This window comes from Hyaena hyaena, unplaced genomic scaffold (genome assembly GCF_003009895.1).
Source record: "Hyaena hyaena isolate Hyena2069 unplaced genomic scaffold, ASM300989v1 scaffold_2349, whole genome shotgun sequence".
Taxonomy (NCBI): Eukaryota; Metazoa; Chordata; class Mammalia; order Carnivora; family Hyaenidae; genus Hyaena; species Hyaena hyaena.
Genome location: NW_024082936.1, coordinates 17603 through 40170, shown reverse-complemented (window position 1 = coordinate 40170; position 22568 = coordinate 17603). Strand labels below are relative to the sequence as shown.

The 22568-nt window shown below is 41.1% G+C and overlaps 1 protein-coding gene across 1 annotated transcript in view; it reads right to left on the bottom strand.

Annotated features, from left to right (window-relative positions):
* LOC120227419 (sulfotransferase 1C1-like) overlaps positions 1 to 17955 on the bottom strand; it is a 28122-nt gene extending 10167 nt beyond the window's left edge. Inside the window, exons 1-2 of the mRNA XM_039225538.1 lie at positions 17739 to 17955; positions 15178 to 15306 (exon numbers count right to left, since the gene is read on the bottom strand). Of these exons, the coding sequence (XP_039081469.1) occupies positions 15178 to 15306; positions 17739 to 17910 (301 nt within the window). The 5' untranslated portion in view covers positions 17911 to 17955. The remainder of the gene's footprint in view (positions 1 to 15177; positions 15307 to 17738) is intronic.
* Between the last annotated feature and the right edge of the window lie 4613 nt (positions 17956 to 22568).

The window sequence follows — 22568 nt, the reverse complement described above, 5'->3', positions numbered from 1 at the left end:
GCTTTGCCTAAAAGTATGGTTTTACATGTCTATATGCTTCCCTCCTGATTATTTGATGAATTGGTTGTACTTGTGTGGGAAGATGAAGATGCTTTGCGAGGTCTGAGGTTGGTGATAACTATGACCCCAACAACCAGTTGGATATTTTGTCCTTTGGGGTTTTCTATTACTGCAATGGGTAGTAGATTAAAGCAGCTGGAGAAGAGAAGGTGTCCATCTTGACATAGATGGGCTATCATCCAGCTCTACAAGGCCAGCAGTTCCATCAGTCTTTCTTTCAACCTCTACTTCCCAGGCCAAGAACTGCAACAGCCACTAGTCAAACACCACCCTGGTCTTTCTGCTGCACTGTGTTTTTAGATGAAAAATGGAGCCTTACAGTAGTCAGGTAATTTCAGTAATTTCTCCAAGGTAGTAAAAATGACAGCCAGGAGTGAAAATCAGTTAGTCTTTGGTGTGCAAAGCCAGTGGTGGGGGTTGGGGAGGGCGGCTTAAGAAACTTTGTGATAAGCAGTAGAGAGGCAAGGAAAAAGTAGACAAATCACAACAAAATCATTCCTGTAAACAGAATGTCCAATGCTGAGGGTTAAAATACCAAATACAGGCTGGGGTTTGACCCCAGAGTACCAGTCTCAGGGAAGGGGCTTGCCAGTGAGGCAGAGAGGCAGCCTTGGTTAGAGAAACACAGGTTCTTGTGGAAAATCAGAAAGGGGAGGAACCCCCTGGAAACCTGGCAATGATTAACAATTGACTATTGGAGGGTGCCTGGGTGGCTCAGTCAGTTAAGTGTCTGACTCTTGATTTCGGCTCAGGTCATGATCTCACGGTTTGTGAGACTGAGCCCCACGTCAGTCTCTGTGCTGACAGTGTGGAGCCTGCTTATGATTCTCTTTCTCCTTCTGTCTCTGTTCCTACCCTGTTCAGCTCTCCCTCACCTCTTTCAAAATAAGTAAACTTAAAAAAATAAAATACTTAAAAAGACACAAATGACTATCAAAACTTAAATGCACAGATTTCTATCATTAAGGTTCCCTTTCCCAATATTATAGATAAGTAGATGACATCCAAAAGCTTGAAGTCCTTAATTTTCTGTCCTAGATGTAGCCAACATGTTTCACTTGGTCCTGGTAATGGAAGAGTCACAGCTTCAATTTGCGTTCTGTTTCAAGGGCATCTTGAACTTTTACCTGGCCACCCATGGGTTATTTAAGCATTTAAGCAACCCTGCTGTTGCATATAACCTATACAGAACAACTTAAATTCACTCAGAGTAACCCATTGTGGCCTGTGGTATTTTGAAAGTGGTATTTTCTCTTTGGAACCTTTTGAGGATGCCATCCAGGAGACTTATATCTAGTAAGGGGCCATTAGCTTATATCAGATCCAAGGACCAGCCACTTCTTTCAAGTTTCTTGGCATAATGTGGCAGTTGAAGACTGTGAAATTTCTCTCACTATAAAACAGCAACTTCTTCTAGGGGCGCCTGGGTGGCTTAGTCAGTTAAGCGTCCGACTTTCGCTTAGGTCATGATCTCGCAGTTCGTGAGTTCGAGCCCCGCGTCGGGCTCTGTGCTGACTGCCAGCTCAGAGCCAGGAGCCTGTTTCAGTCTGTGACTCCCTCTCTCTCTGACCCTCCCCTGCTCACACTCTCTGTCTCTCTCCTAGAAATAAATAAAACATTAAAAATTAAAACAAAACAAAACAAAACAAAAAAAACAAAACAGCAACTTCTTAAAATTAAGCCTCCTGTTACCTTAGAGCAGGCCAAGCACATATTAGGTGTCTTCACCTTTTGGGGGCAACACATTATACACTTACAACTTAATAAAACCTATGTGTGCTGTTAGATGCAATCCAGCTTCTTTCCATTTAGGAGAACTTCACCAAACTCTCTTGCATCTGGCCCAGCAAGCCATATAGCAGGCCCTGTCCTTAGTCTCTCTGGGCTCAGCCTTCTGAGTTGAATCAGTGGAGACATCTGATTAGGCCTTGTGGAGTCTTGGGACTAAGCACAGCTTTATCTGGCTGTCCATGGGGCCTGGACCAAAGATCTTGCCAAGACAGCAGTCTAGCACATGCCACTTGAGCACCAAATTTTGGCAGTCCACTGGGCCCTTTTAAAGAAAAAGGCATTCATAGCCCATGGTGATTTGCAACAAGTCCTCATCCTTAATTGGGTTAGCCATTCAACCCAGCAAAGGCTCAGCATAGCCCTGAGGCCTTATTGTTAAATGAAAACGTACCTTTAAAAAGGGCTCAATCTGATGTCAAGGGCCTTTCTAGAGTACAGGAGCGTGTGGTTCCCGCAAGCTCAGCCTCTTGACTACTGTTAATGGAGGTACAGCTGGTGGCACCCCCACTGTTGGCCTGTCTAGCAGTTTGAGAAGCTCCTTGGGACCAGGTGTCTGGCATGGAAAGGGAGTCAGTGTTCTTCCTGTACAACAGTGCTGCCATCGTACACAGTGCCACCCACCAGCAGGCTGCAGTGGTCATCCTGCTACCTCATATCCCTTGTCAAGGAGGGCGCTCCTGGCTTGGCCCAGATAGAAGGTTGGTGGCAGTGTGCTTGACTCCACAATAGGCCACAAAGTGAGACTCCCAAGAGCACATATTTTTGCTGACTCCTGGACTGTTAGCCATGGACTCTTAGACTGGTCTGGATAATGACAAAAGGATAATTCAATGTCTCCAGGTGCCACCATTTAGAGAGGGACAACCAAGTCACATATGCCACTTATAGTCACTCATGTCTGTACACACATGGCAACAAACACCAGAAGCACATTCTAATAACATTGCAGACTCTTTGTTCCAACATTCCAACAACATTCCAGACATAACCTTCATATAACTATTCTTCCAGAAATACCATGCCCACTAGGAGAGTGGGCCCCTATTACATCAGGCCACAAGGGAGTAATACCACTCACTGATTGGCAAAACAGGTATGGAATCACTTTCCCCCTTGCTGTATCAAAACTGGTGGTAAATAGTTGCCTTTTTGTCCCCAGACAAAACTCTGGAAGATTCCCAGGTCAGTGTGACAACTTGTGATGACAAATTTATTGTATCAGACTGCTGCTGCCCTATGCTGGAGCTAGTGGGTATGTAAACACCATCACCAATACCTTCTTGGGATGGCTACAGGCTGTTCTCTCCAGACACACTGCTTCCATTGTGCAACATCCTTCCTAACCAGATATGTGCGTGTCCCCTTACACCCATGAGACATTACAGATTCAGATCAAGGAACATGGAACTGCTTCCACCTCCGAAGCAGCTCAGTAATGGACTCTGGAACATGGAATCTTGTGGAATTTCTACCTAGCTCACTGGCCCCAAGCAGGGGGATTTATAGAGAGGTACAGTGGCTTTCAGACAGATGCTCCTCAATTTTTAAACACTAGGGACCCCTAAATGCACAGAACTTTTACTTGTGGCTCTAATACTGCTTGATTCCTGGCTCTTAGCTCTCCATACCCCCATACCAACTACATGTCTTCTTAAAAAAAACACTTCTAGTACTGACAGGGACTCCTGACTCCTCTGACCTCAAGGAGGATGTCATTCACTTCTGTTCACTAGATGAATGCTGCCCTCAGCATTGTGATCTTTCCATTGTCTCACTGTCTTCCACATGCCGGCAACCTGATCAGGAGTGGATTGTGCAATATGACCCTCTCTAATAGCCCAATAGAACAAACCCTACCAAATTGCTAAGAGGTCATGATTATACAAATTTCATTGGCCCAGATGATGGTCCACAATCAGCCACAAAGCGAAGGACACTGACTTAGCTCTCTACTCTGGTTTTACAGCTGGTTAATTAAATCAAAATAAAAAAAATTTTGAAAGTTTTATCATGCCATAAAATTATGATTCCAGGGTCAACTAGTGGGACTGTGGATCTCAAAGAGAAGAGAAAGGTATTCCTTCTAGTGGATGCCAGTCACATTAGGAAATGAATCCCCCAAAGGAACCATAGAATCCTATGGTGGCTCTCAGTGGATGCAGACAGGTCTCCACCCCACTCAAGATGAAGAGGCTATACCCCTTGCTCCTAAGCAAAGAAACTCTCCTTTTTGTTGCTATTCAGACTGATTTCCCTGAAGGACAACCCATAAGCTAGTCAAATGCATATTCTCTCCTTTATTGTGGCTACCTCAGATAAAAGGGTTGTTAGTAAATCCCTCCAGCCTAACTCTATGTCAGAAGATGCGCAGGAACAAAGTCATCCAGGCATACAACTATACCAAAGGATAGCTGAGGACCAGGTGTTACAGGCCCTATTAGAAGGGGTCAATGTGCTACCAGGCATGGATTCTGACCCAGAGTTCATCTCCCTCTACATTAAATGGTGCCAATGGAAGTGATGCTTAATAGAGTCATTCCATCCTTACACATGCCTCAAATTATATATACCCCCCACCAAACAGCCCTAGTGTTGTAAAGAAATCAGACTCATCTAGGCTGGCAGGTTTGTGCTTTAACCCCCCTATCATAGATTTCATGGGGTTATCTCTGGATTGTATAGCTGCCATCTACAAAATGTCCCTACAGTGAGCCTATCAATGTGCCCAGAATCTATATACATTATGGATGGCGTCCCCACAAAGCTCAGTCATGGATACTGCATGCTCCTTTGCAAAGTGTACCCTGATGATCTAATGGAACCCAATGAAGTCTGCACACCTAGCAGTAGAGTTCACACTTATAGTCCCATCCTGAGCCAGGCCTCTAGCACATGTACTTGGTATTAAACACCAGCAGCCCCACTTCTACCTTTCATGGATCTCCACCCAGGAAACCACCTGCAAGCACAGCAATGCCTCAGATGACACAGCCTCAGCCCAAGAGCTCTTGCCACCATTAGAAATGTGACTGTCCTTCAGTCAGCAATTCCACTATGATAGGGTCCCACCCTTAAGGAAAGAAAGAAAGAGAGAGAGAGAGAGAAGAAAGAAAGAAAGAAAAAGAAAGAAAGAAAGAAAGAAAGAAAGAAAGAAAGAAAGAAAGAAAGAAAGAAAAAAAAAAAAAAGAAAGAAATCTCAAGGCAACCTACCTATATGCGTCCATGACAACATCCCTCACGACCTTGTAACATGAGAACCTCTAATCAGACTACATGTTTGTGTGTTACCATATATGAGAGACAAAGAAGTAAAAAAATATGTAAAAAACTACATCACACGGCATTTGGGGCTCAGTTCTTTGGGTTCTAAGTCAACTGAGTGGTGCTGGCAGGAATAGAGTTGCTTCCCGGAAAGAAAAGCCACGGTGTCACCACTCTCTGTGCAAGAATCCTGCTATATTACTTGGGTGCTCTTGTTCGGGATTCAGAGATGGTGCATTTCCACCTCCTTTGCCACCAAGGATGTGAACCTCGGGGTGCCAGGAGAGGCGGCCTCACCCTGCACCAGCAGATTCCTGGATCTGCAAAAGACAAGTCCTCCAGGTGTATCAGGGAGAGGACTCCCATGTGTGCTTGTAGAACCCTTTAGGCCAAGGAACCAGCTCAGGGAGTGCCTGCCAGATGGGAACAACCCGGGTTTGTTTTGGCAGACCTGCCCATAATAGGCAGAAGTGGAGCTGGTCACCTCCCAGAGTTGCATTAGTAATTCCACAAGGGAAGAGGAACGAAGCTGCAACCCTAAGGTGTCGGGCACTGGGTGCTGAGCCGCACATTGGAATCACCGTGTAACTGTGTATGGGGATTTGTCTCTCATTCATTTTCTGGGTCAATGACTATGATAATTAGAGCCAATTGTGTCTGATTATTCTACCTCAGAATGGGGAATTTAAGGAATATTCCCAAGCAGCTCCCAAACTCTTTTTGTTTCAGGGAAGTTCTTGTCTTCTCTGGATTAACATTGACTGCCTACTTCCACTGGTGGAAAACGAAACAAAAGAACCCTGTAATTTGTTCCTCTGTCTGAACTGACAAGATTAAAAACAGGGGATTCTCTCTCTCTGCCTTCTACTGGCACCTCATCTCTTCTGCCTTCCCTCCCCCCTTTTCTGCACCACCTGATGGGTAGCCTGCATAATTGGTACCTTAATGCCTCAGCCATCATCAACTTTTCCTCCTCCCACCTGAGATGTTGAGGAGTGAAGACCACCAACATCAGATTTACCCCACCAAATTTCCAGGTAAAAATTAATCATGGGGAACAAATTGTCTTACATGGACTCATGTAAAATGTTTTCAGTGTTTAAGCTAATTTAAGTTTGTTGGTTTGAGATAGACCATGTTTATCAACATGAAAAAAAAAACAATTTTATTTCTACCTCTTTGCTGAAGGTCGAATAATCTCATGTTATCTCTGTTCCCATTTGTTAACAAAAGGAAGACTTAAAGTGATGGTTAATTTTGTGTGTTTCAAAGTTTTCATGGGTAATTATTAAGATAGCTTTCAAAGTCCTTGGTAACCTAAAACATTCAAGTTTTTCTTGCATGAGAAATTGAGATTAAATTCATTGGATATCTAACTAGATGAGAGGTTAAATCACTAATAACTAGATGTAGATCTGTGATTTTGACTTGTTGCAGAAAAAAAAAAACAACAACTTAGGATATTTGGAACTGTTAAAAAACATGCTTTGTTCTTAATGGATTCATAAGTTTGCCGTCTCAAAAATATTATGATGTAACATAGAGTTCACAATTGGTTACTTCTTCGTTTCCACTGGAGAGTAAGCTTTCTAAAAGTTAAAATTCTGCTACATGTAATTAAAACTGATAAAAAGAGAAAAGCAACTCTGTATGTAGAAAAGAAGGAGATATGAAAGAAAGACATAAGAAATGAAAATAAATTTTTGTTGAAGGTAAAATAAGTAATTTTGTCCTAAAAGAGACTGGCTGTTTGGATAAAAATGGCTTGGGACAAAAATCTAAATGTAAGGAAAAGTTGTAGAAGGTTTGTGAAGAAAAATCTTAAAAAAATTTTTTTTATGTGTGGTCAGGACAGACTAAGGTTAAGATAAATGGATTTTAAAAGTACACAGGGTTAAGATTAAAATTCCTGCTTCTTTGACCCAAAGGCTGGGAAATGATGGCAATACTCTTGGTCCAAGCCTCCAAATCGTCAACATTTGTGTTGTTCCTGTTTAGCAGAGGAATGGATCTCTATGCCATATGAGGCATATATATAAAGGGCTTTTACTAAGAAACAGGGGATCCATTTTACTAAACTTAGCCCATTGTAGGACACAAATGGATATCCACATGGCTGAAATATAACTATGTGAGCATTGCTGGAAAAGGCAGGGTGATAGACCTTGACTTTGGCTCCTCATCTCCCTCCCTCATTTGCCAGTGATCAGTATGTAACTTGCTGCTGAGCCAAAATAAAATCAATGCATCCCACAACAACCAGGAAAGTATTTCTTGGTCACAGTCCTTATCCCCAATGTCTTACAGGGGGGAAACAGAGGGGTGTAAAGGAAAAAAAAATCCCTTTACATTACTAAGTTTAAGACAGATAAAAGGAGATCTAGGTAAGGTTTCAGACTGGATAAATATATAAAAGCTTTTCAGAGTATTATAACATGTTTTTGAGTTGACCTGGGAAAATATAATGTTTTTGTTAGAGCAGACTCTTAATGAGACAGATGTTTTGGGGGGAAACCATTAAGGAAATCTGAGATTTAGCTCTTAAATTATGCTAAATTAGCCACTATTTTACAAACACAAAATGGAAGCCCAATGGCCTGCCTGGAAAGGTTTAGGGAGGCTCTCATGAAATATATGGCTATCACCTCCCCAGCACCCCTAAGGTTGAGATAATTTTAAGGGACAAATTTCTCTCTCAATCAGCCCTAGATATTCAGAGAACATGCACAAATTGGCTGTTGGCCTTTCAGGGACCTGGAGGAGCTCCTATGAGCTGCCAATTGGGTGTATTACAAACAAAACAGAAAAGGAAGCTTAAAAACCATCTGCAGCCTTAGTTGTGGCCTTACGTACTATGTCAGACCAGACTTCCCGAGGTCCTGGCACCAAGTGCCATTTATACATCCATTCAGAGCACTAAAATGAGAATGTCCTCAGAGGGGACAACCAAGATGAAAACCCCATAAACCATGCCCCTTGTGTGGAAACAATCACGGGAGATCTGAATGCCCTTGGGGACCTCTATCTGTCAGGGCTCAGATTACCAATGTCCTTGGAAGGGACTAACCAGGGCCTGGAGCTCTTCATGATGGCTCCCCTAGACAACTGTCTATCAGAAACCCAGAGTCTCGGGTAACTCTAAATATAGAAGGAAAACTGGTTGATTTCCTTCTTGACACTAGAACTACCTTTTCTGGCCTCCCTTCCACTCCAGGCCAACTGTCCAAATGCAACATGACAATTAGAGGCATCTCTGGAAAACTTCTAACTAAATTATTCTCTCAGCCCCTGGGATATTTATGGGGAAGCTTAATTTTTTTAATCCTTCTTTCCTAATAATGTCAGAGAGCCTTACTCCCTTGCTAGAAAGGGACATTATAAGTAAATTAGAGACTATGGAGCTACTAACTCCAGGACAGAGAAATACTTATGTGAGTTTTTGGAAATTACTGGATATTGTAGGCTGTCCATACCAGGGTTCAGGAAAATAGTTTGCTGCTATATCATTATTAAGGAGACTCAATCCCACCTACTCTCCCCTCCCCACTCCCAATAAACTGGGGTCTGACTCCTAAACACTGTCCCCAGCTCTTGGAATGGCTATAAACAGAGCAGAGCAATTACTATTCCCAAGCTCACAGAGCTAAAAAGTCATAAAACACAGGATCACGCCTTTCATTCAGTAAGGGGCAAAACTTATCAAAATGGCCCAAAGATGTTTACTGGAAAAAGATTTGTCAAGGACAGTTCTGCAAGTAGTATCAGCCTGTGAAGTATGTCTTAGAAACAATCCTTTCAACCACAAACTTGCTCTCCCAGACAATCAAGGAACTGGAGACTATCCAGAAAAGACTAATAATTAGGTTTCATTCATATGCCAAAGTAAAAAAAAATTCCACCATCTATTTGTATGGGTTAATACTTTTACTAATTGGGTAAAGGCCTTCCCCGACAAGCAAGAAAAGGCACAAAAAGTAATAAAATTCTGCTTTATGAAATAATACCCAGGTTTGGCTTACCTAAAAATTTGTAAATTAATAGTGGTAAATGGGGGTACCTGGGTGGCTCAAGTTGGTTAAGGGTCCGACTTCGGCTCAGGTCACGATCTCGAGGTTCGTGGGTTCGAGCCCCACGTCAGGCTTTGTCCTGACTGCCAGCTCAGAGCCTGGTGCCTGCTTCAAATTCTGTATCTCCCTCTCTCTCTACCCTCCCATACTCACGCTCGCTCGCTCTCTCTCTCTCTCTCTCTCAGAAATAAATAAAACTTAAAAACTTTTAAAAAAGTAATGGTAAATATCTGCCTTGACTGTATCTACTAGAACTCCTGGCTTTTAAGAGTCTTACATATCAAAATAAAACAGACTGTCTGCTTATACTCAGCGAATCTCTAAATAACAACTCACAAGCATTAGATGCTTAAAAAATTTTTTTTTTACTTAAGTTAGGGCCAAACTTTTGGAAATAGAGCTACCATGAATTACTTACTGCTCCTGCTTCTCCATCACCTGGGTTATGGGAGATTCATGACATACGTTATTTAGAAAATCAGGGTCTCTCCTAGATGATTTGAAAGGTTTGGAAACTGTAAACATTAAGATGCCATCTTGTTGGTCAATATAATCTTTTCTTTGTGTTTTTCTCTTTGTGTCTACTAATGTTTATGCTGCCTCATGCCTGCCAGCCTTCCTAAAAAACCATACTGTGGGTCACTCCACTAACCTTTGGGTAGACTCTAACTGCTGCACCTTACACTATCCCTTATCAGCTTGAGGATGCCATAATGGTCATTGTCCCTGTTTTCTAACAGCAGTTACAGGCCCTATTCAGGGGAGGGATAAATAGGGAAAGGGTTAACATAAAGCAGGGAGAGATAAGGGACCTACTGGGAGGCAGACTACAGCTGCAAGTGGGAGGTTAAAGAAACAGATGGAGTTCTCCCTTTATAAAATCCTTTACGAGTGCCCTCCCCCCCTCCACTATCAAGGGGAATGAGAATGATTACCTGTAAATCTGACCACAGACGCTCACCCCTTTAAGCCAGGAGATGCGATATGTAGAAAGGAGTAAAGTGTCCAACCCCTAAAACCCCTTTGGAGGGGCCCGTTCACTGTCATTGTGTCCGCCCTTATTGCAGTAAAGGTAGCCAGTGTGGGTCCCTGGATTCATTACAGCAGAGTGAACCTGGCATCTCTAACTGGGAAGGCATTCCTGACCCATTAATGCTGTGCAAGCTGACCATATGGAAAGAGCCATCTGCAATTCCAGAGGCTCCAGGAGACTGCAGCCCTGCTTTAGTCACTTCAGAAGCCAACTAATCTATGCACAGCAGAGACTTAAGGAATCAAAAGTCTGGTGAAACAAAAGACTGTCCTAATTTTTATGTTTCCTTACTGTGATGCACTGTCACGCCTTGTTTCTCACTACTACTGTGATTCTTCTTCTAACTTTGCCACAGGATTGGCCGAGGCCACTCTGGCCAGCTGGAAATTGGTGAGAGGTTTCTGTTAACAGTCACCTTCTTTTTGTGGATAGGATACCTTGTTGGTACCAACATGGGAAAACAATGGCCATAAGAGACTGGAAAATGAGATCCCCACAACCCTTTATTAAAACAAAATATCCCAGTCCAACTACTGGGTTTGGCTTGTCAAAATCTCAATTATTGGGTGACTCAATCAGTTGAGCATCTGACTTCAACTCAGGTTATGATCTTGCAGTTTGTGATTTCAAGCTCCACACTGGGCTCGCTCCTGTCAGATCCTTCAGATCCTCTGTTAACCTCTCTCTCTCTGCCTCTCCCCTACTTGTGCTGTCCTTCTCAAAAATAAATAAACCTTAGAAAAGTAGATGAAAGGCCTAAATGTGGGACCTGAAAACATAAACATCCTAGAGGAGAGCACAGGCAGTAATTACTCCGTGATTGGCCAAAGCAACTTTTTTCTAGATATGACTCCTGAGGCAAAGGGAGTAAAAGCAAAAATAAACTACTGAGACCATATAAAAATAAATCTTCTTCTCAGCAAGGAAACACTCAGTAAAACTAAAAAGACACCCTACTGAATGGGAGAAGATATTTGCAAATGATATATCTGATAAAAGGTTAATATCTAAAATACATAAAGAACATAGATAACTTAATACCACAAAAAACAAATAATCCAATTAAAATGGGCAGAACACATGAAGAGACATTTCTCCAAAGAAGACATCCAGAAGGCCAACAGATATGTGAAAAGATGCTCAACATCACTCATCATCAAGGAAATGCAAATCAAAACTACAATGACGAGTGCCTGGGTGGCTCAGTCAGTTGAGTATTGGACTTTGGCTCAGGTTGCGATCTTGTAGAGTCCTTCATTGGAGTCTGCACTGACAGCTCAGAGCCTGGAGCCTGCTTCGGATTCTCTCTCTCTCTCTCTCTCTCTGTCCTTCCATCACTTGTACTCTCACTCTCTCTCTCTCTCTTTCTCTGTCTCAAAAGTAAATAAATAAACTTAAAAAGACATATGTATATATTTAAAAAAAAACTACAATGAGATATTATCTTGCACCTGTCAGAATAGCTAAATTAAAAACATAAGTAATAACAAGTTGGTGAGGGTCTGGTGAAAAAGGAACCCTCTTGCACTGCTGGTGGGAATACAAACTGGTACAACCGCTGTGGAAAACACTATGGAGCTTCCTCACAAAATTAAAATCAGAACTACCCTACAATCTAGTAATCACAATATTGGGCATTTACCCACAGAATATAACGTGTATATATATATATTATATATTACTGAGCCATAAAAAAGAATGAAATCTTTCCATTTGTAATAAGGTAATGACATGGACAGAGCTAGAGACTATTATGCTAAGGGAAATAAGTCAGTTGGAGCAAGGCAAATACCATGTAACCTCACTCATACACGGAATTTAAGAAATAAAAGAGATGAACAAAAGAAAAATAAAAAAGAGAGAGACAAGTCAAGAAACAGACTCTTAACTATAGAGAACAAACAGATGGATACCAGAGGGGAGCTGGATGAGGAGATGGGTCAACTAGGTGAAAGGGATTAGAAATACACTTATTATGATGAGCACTGAGTAACATATAGAATTGTTGAATCACTATATTGTATATCTGAGACTAATATAACACTGTATGTTAACTATATTGGAATTAAAATAAAAAACTTACAGAAACATAAGAACTCCCACAAATTAAAAAAATAGTTAAACAAAAAGGATATAACAAATAGGAAAAGAAACAGTAAACATTTCTTACTGCACATGATAATATTGTCACCAGCTAGACCTCAAGACCTGACCTTTACGAACCACCTGCTTGTACCCATCAGCATGTGTCCCACATTTTTCCTCAAGCTCTTCTTTTCAGCTTATCTCTTAACTCTGCCAAAAGACCCAATGGTCATAGCATCCTGTGATGGAAACCGAAACTATCCTTCAAGCAATAATGACTGCCCTGATGATGAGCTGTAAGTGGCCCACACCATCCATACCAGTTTGAGGTCAACCCCCAACTCACATCGCACAGACGGACCATGGAGTGACCTCTGGGGTGACCAACAGTTACCTTTACTTCATTATAATGTTAAAACCTCCACCCGAGGAGGAGCACAGGCCTCGTTAACATAACATGCAATGTGTGTATAGGCATGTTTCCTTAAGGCACATCCATGACCTTATGCCTCCTCCTTTACATACATGATAAAACTCCCCTTTCTGAATATTTATCCTAACTCTAAATAAAATGAATCCATTTACCCTTGGTCTGAGAGTCATGGCTTTGGAAATTATTCCCCATGATCTCCTTATTGCTACAAATAATGTTACCTTTGTGTGACAGCTCTACCTGGTGTAGTTTCTATCTGTGACTCCCTAAGGAGTAAATTCATGTTAGTTCAGTTACAATATGACATAATTGTGAACAAACATATCAGCCATATCAATAAATGTGAGTGGGACTGAATCACTTATTAAAAATAGATTATTCAAGGGGTCCCTGGCTGGCTCAGTTGAAAGAACATGTGACTCTTGATCTCAGGGTTGTGAGTTCAAGCCCCATGTTGGATGTAGAGATTACTTAAATGAATAAAAATAGGTTCAAATTGGCACATAAGAGAAAATTCGATCATATGCAGTATAGAAGACACACCTAAAACACAGAAAGAGTGAAAATAAAAGGGTAGATAGACACATAAAATGCAAGTAGGGATGTGATGCTATCAGATACAGAAGTATTTAACCCCAAAGGCATTATGTAAGACAAAGAAGGAACTCTGGAGCTGCTTGGGTGGCTTGTTCAGTTAAGTGTCTGACTCTTAATTTTGGCTCAGATCATGATCTCATGGTTCGTGGGACTGAGCCCTGCGTCCGGCTCTGTGTTGACAGTGCAGAGCCTGTTTGGAATTCTCTCTCTCTACGCCCCTCCCTCGTGCATGTACTTGTGTGCTCTCTCTCTCTCTCTCTCTGTTTCAACGTAAATAAAAAATTTCAAAAAAGAAATTTACAAAGCTAAAGTCTCCCTTATATCAATAAAATAGAAAAATCATGAATATCTATGAACCAAATAACAGCATAACCCAATAGAATATACAAAACACTTACTAGAACCAATAAGCTGGGATGCAGAGTACAAGGTCAAGTACAAATAGCAATTATACTTCAGTATACCAGCAACAAATAAAGATTAATATTAAAAAATGCCATTTATAATACCATTATATAAAAATATTTATGGTTTATTTGATTGAAGATGTGCTAGACATAAGTGACAGAAGACACCAGACACTTGCAAGGGAAATTAAACAAGGCCTACATTGTTGAAGAGACAAACCACATTCCAGATCAGAAATCCTGATTTTGTTAGGGTCGTACTTCTCCCCAAATAGTTCAATAGATTCAATGCAATCTCAACCAAATATTGGCATTTTTTTCGGTGGAAACAAGCAGTTTGATTCTAGAATTTACAAAGATCCTAAAATAGCTAAAGCAACTTTGAAAAACAATAAGAAATTTGGAGAATATAATATCTAAATTCAAGGCTTATGAGGCTATAGTAAGCAGGAAGTTGGCATAGAGATAGACACAAAATGGAAAGGAACAGAATAGAAAGTACAGAATATACATATCTATCTATCTATCTATCTATCTATCTATCTATCTATCTATCTATCATCTATCTGTCTGTCTATCTATCTGCCTATCTATAGATATATATAGATATATATATAGTTAAGATATAGATATCTACATAAAGTTGATTTTGGAAAAGAGATCAAGCTATTTAATGGGGGGGGAATAGATATTTTATCAACTAATGGTGCTAGAATAGTTGACACAATCAATAGTGGATTTTCAATAGATATTATTTTACAAATAAAAATAATTGTGGCTGAAGAGTTAATAATTTACTCAATGTCACCCAGGTAAACATTTGAAGCTGGATTATTTGATTCTAAAGTCTATGGCTTTTCATCATTTTGTTGTCATCTGTTATAAAAGCTAGTATTTGCCACTATTTCCTTTATAAAAACATGTCCTTTATTCCTAACTGATTTCAAGCTCTTCAAGGATGCTGTGTCTTATCTTTCTTCGTCTCTTTGGTGTGAAGCTTAATTGTTTGTTGATGATAATGATCCATATATAATTTTGTTTGATTCTGTGGTCGACTGGTTATAGATAAAATATATTTGAAGAGAATCTTCTATGAGAGGGGAGCACAATCACAGAGGAATATGGTTCTTAATCACTGGATGCTAGGAGTCCTCACCCTTCCTTCTCTGTGTTACACATTGATCCTTACTCTTGAATTCCCAATCGCCAGTAGGGAATGAGCTGTCTGATGCTACCCAATCATATATATTTAGAAGAGGAATTTAGAAGTCTTATTTCCCAGCTAAAGTGAGTATAATGATCTTAACCTCTTTCCCAGTATCCTTGAAATATTTTCCAGAAGGTTAATTGTAGAAATAATTCCGTTCTCAGATGCAAACGGGCTTAACACAGTAGTCATGGGTCTTAGCTACAAATTCATGGGCATTATTTGGGCAAGCTTACCTGAGTTGAAGGGTGGGGGTAGAGCCCACTCAATGAAAGGTTGCCGGTCAAAGGTGTTGGCCCGCTGGCACTTCTCCACATCGCCATCATTTTGGATCATGTCCACAATCTCCTGTGTCCAGGTTGTACCTAGGGGCAATACTTACTTCAATTCCATCTACTCACTGCGCAGTTCAATTCGTTTCTTGATTATTTATGTATTCAGTAAAATTTATACGTGCTGAGTGTTAACCAGAATCAGCTTACTTACCGCCTCGTCTTTAATCCCCAGTGCCTTGCATAGGGCTTTGCACCTCGTAAAGATAGTCTGAGCCAATGAATACTGAATCAAATGATTGTAGGAACATACAGAGATGAGTTATCCATTGTTCTTGTCTTATAATGTTTACAATATTTTTGGAGGACATAAGTAGGACAGTGAGTGCTTCTTGCCTAGCTTATATCCATTCTTCCTTTCTTCCTCAAGTTAATAGATCCTTAATTTTTAGCTAGGCATATAACTATTTCCTTCACAGGCAGTATTCTTCAATCTTTCTTGGATGATGTGGCCATGCCATTTTGGAAAGTTGTCTTTAAAGAAAAGGGGCTGCGCCTGTGTGGCTCAGTCGGTTAAGCATCCGACTTCAGCTCAGGCCATGATCTCATGGTTCATAGGTTCAAGTCCCACGTCAGGCTTGTGCTGACAGCTAGCTCAGAGCCAGGAGGTGTCTTCGGACTCTGTGTCTCCCTCGCACTCTGACCCACCCCTGCTCATGCTGTCTCTATCTCTCTCTCAAAAAAGAAAACATTAAAAATTTTAAAGGGAAGGGACATGACCTTTTTCCTCCTTTTCTACCTTCTTGCTACTTTTTGAAGTGTACATAGGATGGCTTGGGCTCCAGGAGTCAGATTGGACCATAAAACCAAAAGCTACACCTGGAGATGGTGCAGTAGAAAGTTAGAAAAAGTCTGGGTCTTTGATGATTAATGCAGCCACCGTTTCAGCACTGACTACTAATTCTTCAGATTGCTTTTTCTTTTGTGTGATTTTGGGTTTTGTGACACTTGTAGCTAGGTTGAATCCTAAAGATTACAAAAGAGGAGTGGACATAGACATATAGGTAGGGAAAAAGGTAGACTGTCCTCATTGTCCACCAGATATCCATTTTCCTGTTTACATCAGAAGTGTTTGGTGTCTCTCTGGTTGCTCACTGACATATATGACATATACACAGTTAACTAGAAGATGAACACTATACAGTAAGAGCCAAAAAGGATGTGCAAAGAGCTATAGGACTAGTTTACAGAGGAGGAGAGCCAATATGCTATGGAAGAGGTAAGTAAGGCTCAGCAGAGATGGCTCTGGAGTGTAGAGTCAAGGGAGACTGGAATGTCGATTCACATTAAGAAGCCAGGGCATCCTAGGCAGGGAGCCACAGAAGCAAGATAAAGATTCACATATCCTCACTGGGCAGTAGAAGCAGGCGCACAGCAGGTAGGAGGTGGTAGCAGAGGTGAGGGACTAAGGCTGGAGACTTGGGGACTGTCTTATGAGGGGCTTTGGGATTGACTGCAAAATTTGAAAGGTGAGCTGAAAACATTTCTGCCCTGAGTTTCAATGAAAATTAAAATTCAGTTCTGAGCAGAAGTGTCCTGTGCAAACCAGACAGAGAAGGGGATTCTTGAAACAATTGAGCCCTGATGACAGGAAGGCCCTGCCCTACTTTAAGGAATGCTGAATCCTGAGAACAGAGTGAGGCTAAGGAGGGAATGCCAAGCCAGGGAGTCTAATAACAGTCTACTAAAGAAAGGTTCGAAGAACTGCTGTGACCATACCCTTTTCTGAAGTCTTTTGGTTAGGAATACCCGGAGTCCCCCTTGGTGAGTCAAATGGACACTGAGACTTTCCCATACTGGCTACAGCTTCGGATCCCCGCCTCACTTGGTCACACAGCTTGACATTACAAGCGCAGGTAATGCAGGGGGATCGTCAGTCATTTTTCGCAGCCTCCCCAGTTAGGATATTCTCTGTTCCTCCACCCCTGTACAAGCCTGGGAACTTCTTGCCTTTTCAGACCTTCACTTTTGTCACAGCCCCTCATTCATTTTATGAGGCCCTGGTAGGTGTCATCTCCCCTTCTTCAGATTCTTCTTCAGATTGGGTTTGGACTCTATCATCAGAATGGTTCCTATTGGGGGGAAGGCCCTCATTTCCACATCAGTGTCCCCCACCAAGAGATGCTTTTTAATGGGCAAGGAGTGCTGTTACTCCGGGATTGCCTCACGGATGGGAACCAGGAGTGGCTGGGTTGGCAAGATTACTGTGAGAACCTCTGTACAATTTCTCAGACTCTGCTTTTAAATAACTTTGTAATTCATTCAGTCCTTTGAAGATTTTGCATCTGCCAATCTCTTTCTTCATCAGAGACCTACAAAAACAGGAGAACCTTGGATCCTAGGGGATTGGAGCTCAGAAGCAAGTCTGGGTTCATTTCTCCAGGGGCTAGGCCTGGAGAAAATCTGCATTTTTAAAATCAGAAGGTCCCTGCTCCTCCTACCCACCTCCAGTTTCCCAAACCTACCTGCTTTGGCATAGGATGCAATGAGAAGATCATCAGGTCTTGCTTGGAAATTCCAGATGTTCTCCCAATTATCACTCATCATCTTGGTCATAAGGACTCCATTCACTTCTTTGGTTTCTGGTTCTATGTATTCTCCGACTAGCTGAAGGTCTTTCATTTCCTCCAGGGACATCTTTCTACGTAGACTTATGAGACAGATGCTTAAAAGAAAAGTGTGCTTGTGTCAGCTCAGAACAGTCATTCCTGTCAAGAAAAATATTCTCTGAGAAAGTAGGAGAGGGTCACTTGGGTGGCTCAGTCAGTTAAGTGCCTGACTTCGGCTCAGGTCATGATCTCTCTGTCAGTGAGTCGGAACTCTGCATTGGGCTCTGTGGTGACAGCTCAGAGCCTGAAGGTTGCTTCATATTCTGTGTCTCCCTCTGTCTCTGCCTCTCCTCTGCCTGTACTCTGTCTTTCTCTCTCTAAAATAGAATAAACATTAAAAAAGAAAGAAAGAAAGGAGAGACAGAGACATGGTGGACATTCATTACTATGCTTAATGTTAATTTCAGTGAGAGAAGTCATGGGGGGAGCCAGAAGCATTTTCAATAGCGTCGTTTCAGAGTGTCCAGATGGTAAAGGTAAGAACATATTTCAGAGGAAAGCACGCTGGGAGATGAGTTAGACCGGATGAGTTTCAAGGGGCTCATCAGAGATGTCTTGTCTGACGCATAATGATAGCAGGGGTCCGGGGAAGAAGGCTGCTGGGTTCACAGGCCCTTGTCAAAGTTGGGCAACAAGAGAGGGCTGAAACAGAATCAGCACCTGGGCTGACCATCTACAAGCCAGGGTTGGCGAAATCACATCTGACCTAGACAGCTCTAGAGCTGACCTGAGTCACAGAGTGGGTGGGGCAGTACTTGATTCGTGTTTGGGTCCCCTTTCACCACAGTGACCATCAAGAGGTCTCAGTGTGTCCGGTCTGCGTTACACAAAAGTCTCCCTGCATGTCTACAGATCCAGGTTTCACTCTCGACCTCAAGTCTCTGGCTGAAGTGCAACTTTTGCCAGCTGAGGAGGTAACCCCGGGTTGCTTGAGGGAGTAACCCCCACTGGCTTGGGGTGCCACAGCAGTTCCCTTCACAGATCACTTTATTTCACTTTCTTGAAATCCTACATTTATTATAACAATGTAGTACACTAAATCAAACCTCAGCATTACTAATTTTAAGTTTAAGAATAATCCTGACACACTTAGTAAGTACTTATTATGTAGAAGAAACTTTGACATATTGGAATATCCAAGAGAGGAGTCTTGCAACTTGAAGGTAACATGTTATTGACTATTTTAATGTTTAGACTTGGGATTTTTGGCTGAAAGATTAGTCAATTTTACAAATGTTTAAGAGAATTTAAAAGTGTATTCAAAGCTTACTTCTGCGAGATTTGTGAGATTTAATAAAGTAATTAGGATTTCTTCCTCTTTTTGTTATCGTCAGACAACCGAAGTGCTTAAAGAGAATAGGTGCAATTTAAAATAGTTAGTGGAATTTTATTAAGTAGGTTCAAGAGGTCTTTGTAAGTGGAAACCATTTGCACATATGCCCTTGATACTCTGTGATCTACTGGTTTAGTCTTAATTGTGACTTTTGGTTTCCTCTCTGGAGCATGAAGGGGATCAGGCTGTAACTCCAAGTTGACTCTGCTGCATGTCTCGTTTAACATTTTCTTTAGATGAAAGTCAGATAAAATAGTGACCACTCCATTCAGCAGGTTTCTGCTTCCTGAGATCTCTTTCCTCAATCCTAAAATTTAAAGTGATCAAGCAGAACATGCAGTGGTGCACTTGACAGAACTTGACTGTGGGTTTTCCCCTCACCTGTCCTCCACCTTGGGGCTCTTTGTGCAGGCATGGCACACCACGTCCAGGTCTGTCCTTCCAACTGGTCTGTCCCTCTGCCCTGTCTGTGCTAGCCATTTCCAAGCAGCGATAGATGCTTGTGGATAACTTGGGATGCCTCTGTGACTGCAGGGGAGGCCTGGGAGCTTATGGTTTCCCAGCAGATGGACTCTGGGTCTTGTTCTTTCATTTTGATGGCACAGGTTCACATTTACCTGTCTTCTATTTTGGGTTTCCATGTACATCTTATTCTGACGAAAGGGCTCTGGGATGCATAGATCAAGTGTGACAACCGCCTTTTTAGGACACTGCTCTCCACTTCTAGAGTGGCAATTACAATACGTTGAACTTTTCCAGGAATTAATGCCCCTAAAGTCAGAAGAGATGAATATTGGGGCTAGAGGAGAAGGGACAGATGGAGGTGTACCCAAAAGCATACTGAAGCAATTGAAAGAATTTTGGAGAACTTTCTTTGGCCTTAATGATTAAATGAGTTACAGTGGAATATTGTTCAGCAATAAGAAGAAATGAGCTATTAAACCATGAAAAGACATGGCGGGAACTTTTGTGCATCCTACTAAGTGAAAGAAGCCAATCTGAAAAGGCTTCATACTGTATGATTATAATCATCTGACATTTTGGAAAGGGTAAAACCATAGAGGCAGTAAAAAGATCAGTGGTTGCCAGGGGGTGGGGGGAGGGAGGGAAGAATAAGTGCAGCACAGACTATGTTTAGATATTCTTGTATAATACTATAATGATGGATATATGCCATTATACATTTGTCCAAACCCACATATCAGACAGCACCAACAGAAACCTAATATAAACTATGAATTTGGGTGATTTATGAGGTATTGATGCAAGTTAATCAATGGTAACAAATGTGACACTCTGGTGGGGTTTTTAAAAAACATATATATTTAAGTGTTATTCATGAATGGTATTTAAAAAATTCAATTTCTGATTGTTCCTAGTATGTAGAGATACAACTGATTTTTTGTGTATTGATCTGTATTCTGCAGTCCTGCTAATTTCACTTAATTAGTTCTACAAGGTTTCTTATCGATTCCTTTAGAAAAAACAATACTCCTTCTTTTCTGTCAATCTGTCTACATTTATTTCTTTCATTTGCCTTATTGCATTAGCTATGACTTTCAGTACAATGTTGAACAGTAGTGGTCAAAACAAACCTACTTGTCTTGTTTCCAATTTTGGGAGTGAAGCTTTCCGTCTTTCATCTTCAAGTATGACATTAGCTGTAGGCTTTCTGTAATACCCTTTATTAGGTACATGAATTTCCCTTTTATTCTTACTTTGATGACAGTTTTAGCATAAGTAGATATGGAATTTTGTCAAATTATTATTCTGCATTTACTGAGACCATTACATAAATTTTTCTTTTTAAGTCTATAAAAATTGTGAACTACACTGATTTTCAAATGTGAAAACAATTTTGCATCCTTGGGATAAACCCTACTTGGTCATGACATATTACCATTTTTGTCAATCACTGGGTTTGATTAGTAGAATTTTTGAATCCATGTTTGTCAGGGATATTGGCATGTAGACTGTAGTTGTTCTTTAGTAGAAATGTCTTTGATTTTAGTATTAAGTTAATGCTTGCCTCTGACTATATCTGTCTTAAATTGTGTGTTTAGATAATTTTCATTTCCTGTGATTATTGATATGGTTGCTTTTAAATTTATCATTTTTCTATTTGTTTTCTGTTTATCCCGTCTATTCTTTGACGATTTTCTTGTCCTACCCTTATTGGATTAATAAGAATACTTTTGATGTGATATTTTATCTTCTTTAACTGCTTATTGGTGATACATATTTGTTTTTTTTTAATGTTTTATTTATTTCTAGGAGAGAGAGAGAGAGAGAGAGAGAGAGAGACAATGTGAGCAGGGGAGGGTCAGAGAGAGAGAGGGAGCCACAGACTGAAACAGGCTCCAGGCTCCGAGCTGGCAGTCAGCACAGAGCCCGACGCGGGGCTCGAACCCACGAACCGCGAGATCATGACCTAAGCGAAAGTCGGACGCTTAACCAACTAAGCCACCCAGGCGCCCCACATATTTGTTTTTTTAATGATTGCTTTGGAGTTCAGAGTATACATCTTTTAGGCATCGTCATCTAACCTATGTAACATTATACTAATTCATATATGGCATAAAGACGTTTATAGAACATATTTCCTTTTGTTTCCACCCAGCTTTTGTGTTTTCTGGCCCTTCATATTTACTGCATGTACATTATAGACCCTGAAATACATTGTTGTTATCATTTGCTTTAAACAGACACCTTTATTATTATTGTTTTTAATATAATTTGTTGTCAAGTTGGTTTCCATACAACATCCAGTGCTCATCCCAACAAGTGTCCTCTGCAATGCTCATCACCCACTTTCCCATCTCCCCCACCCCCCATCAAACCTCAGTTTGCTCTCATTATTTGAGAGTCTCTTCTGGTTTGCCTCCCTCTCTCTCTAATTTCCCCCCTTTCCCTTCCCCATGGTCTTCTGTTAAGTTTCTCAAGATCCACATATGAGTGAAAACATATGGTATCTGTCTTTTCTCTGACTGACTTATTTCACTTAGCATAATACCCTCCAGTTCCATACACGTTGCTGCAAATGGCCAGATTTCATTCTTTCTCAATGCCAAGTAGTATTCCATTGTATATATAAACCACATCTTCTTGATGCACTCATCAGTTGATGGACATTTAGGCTCTTTCCATGATTTGGCTATTGTTGATAGTGCTGCTATAAACATTGGGGTACAGGTGCCCCTATGCATTAGTACTCCTTTATCCCTTGGGTAAATTCCTGGCAGTGATATTACTGAGTCATAGGGGAGTTCTATTGTTAATATTTTGTGGAATCTCCACACTGCTTTCCAGACAGACACCTTTATTTTAAAGATATTTTAAAATTATGAGAAATT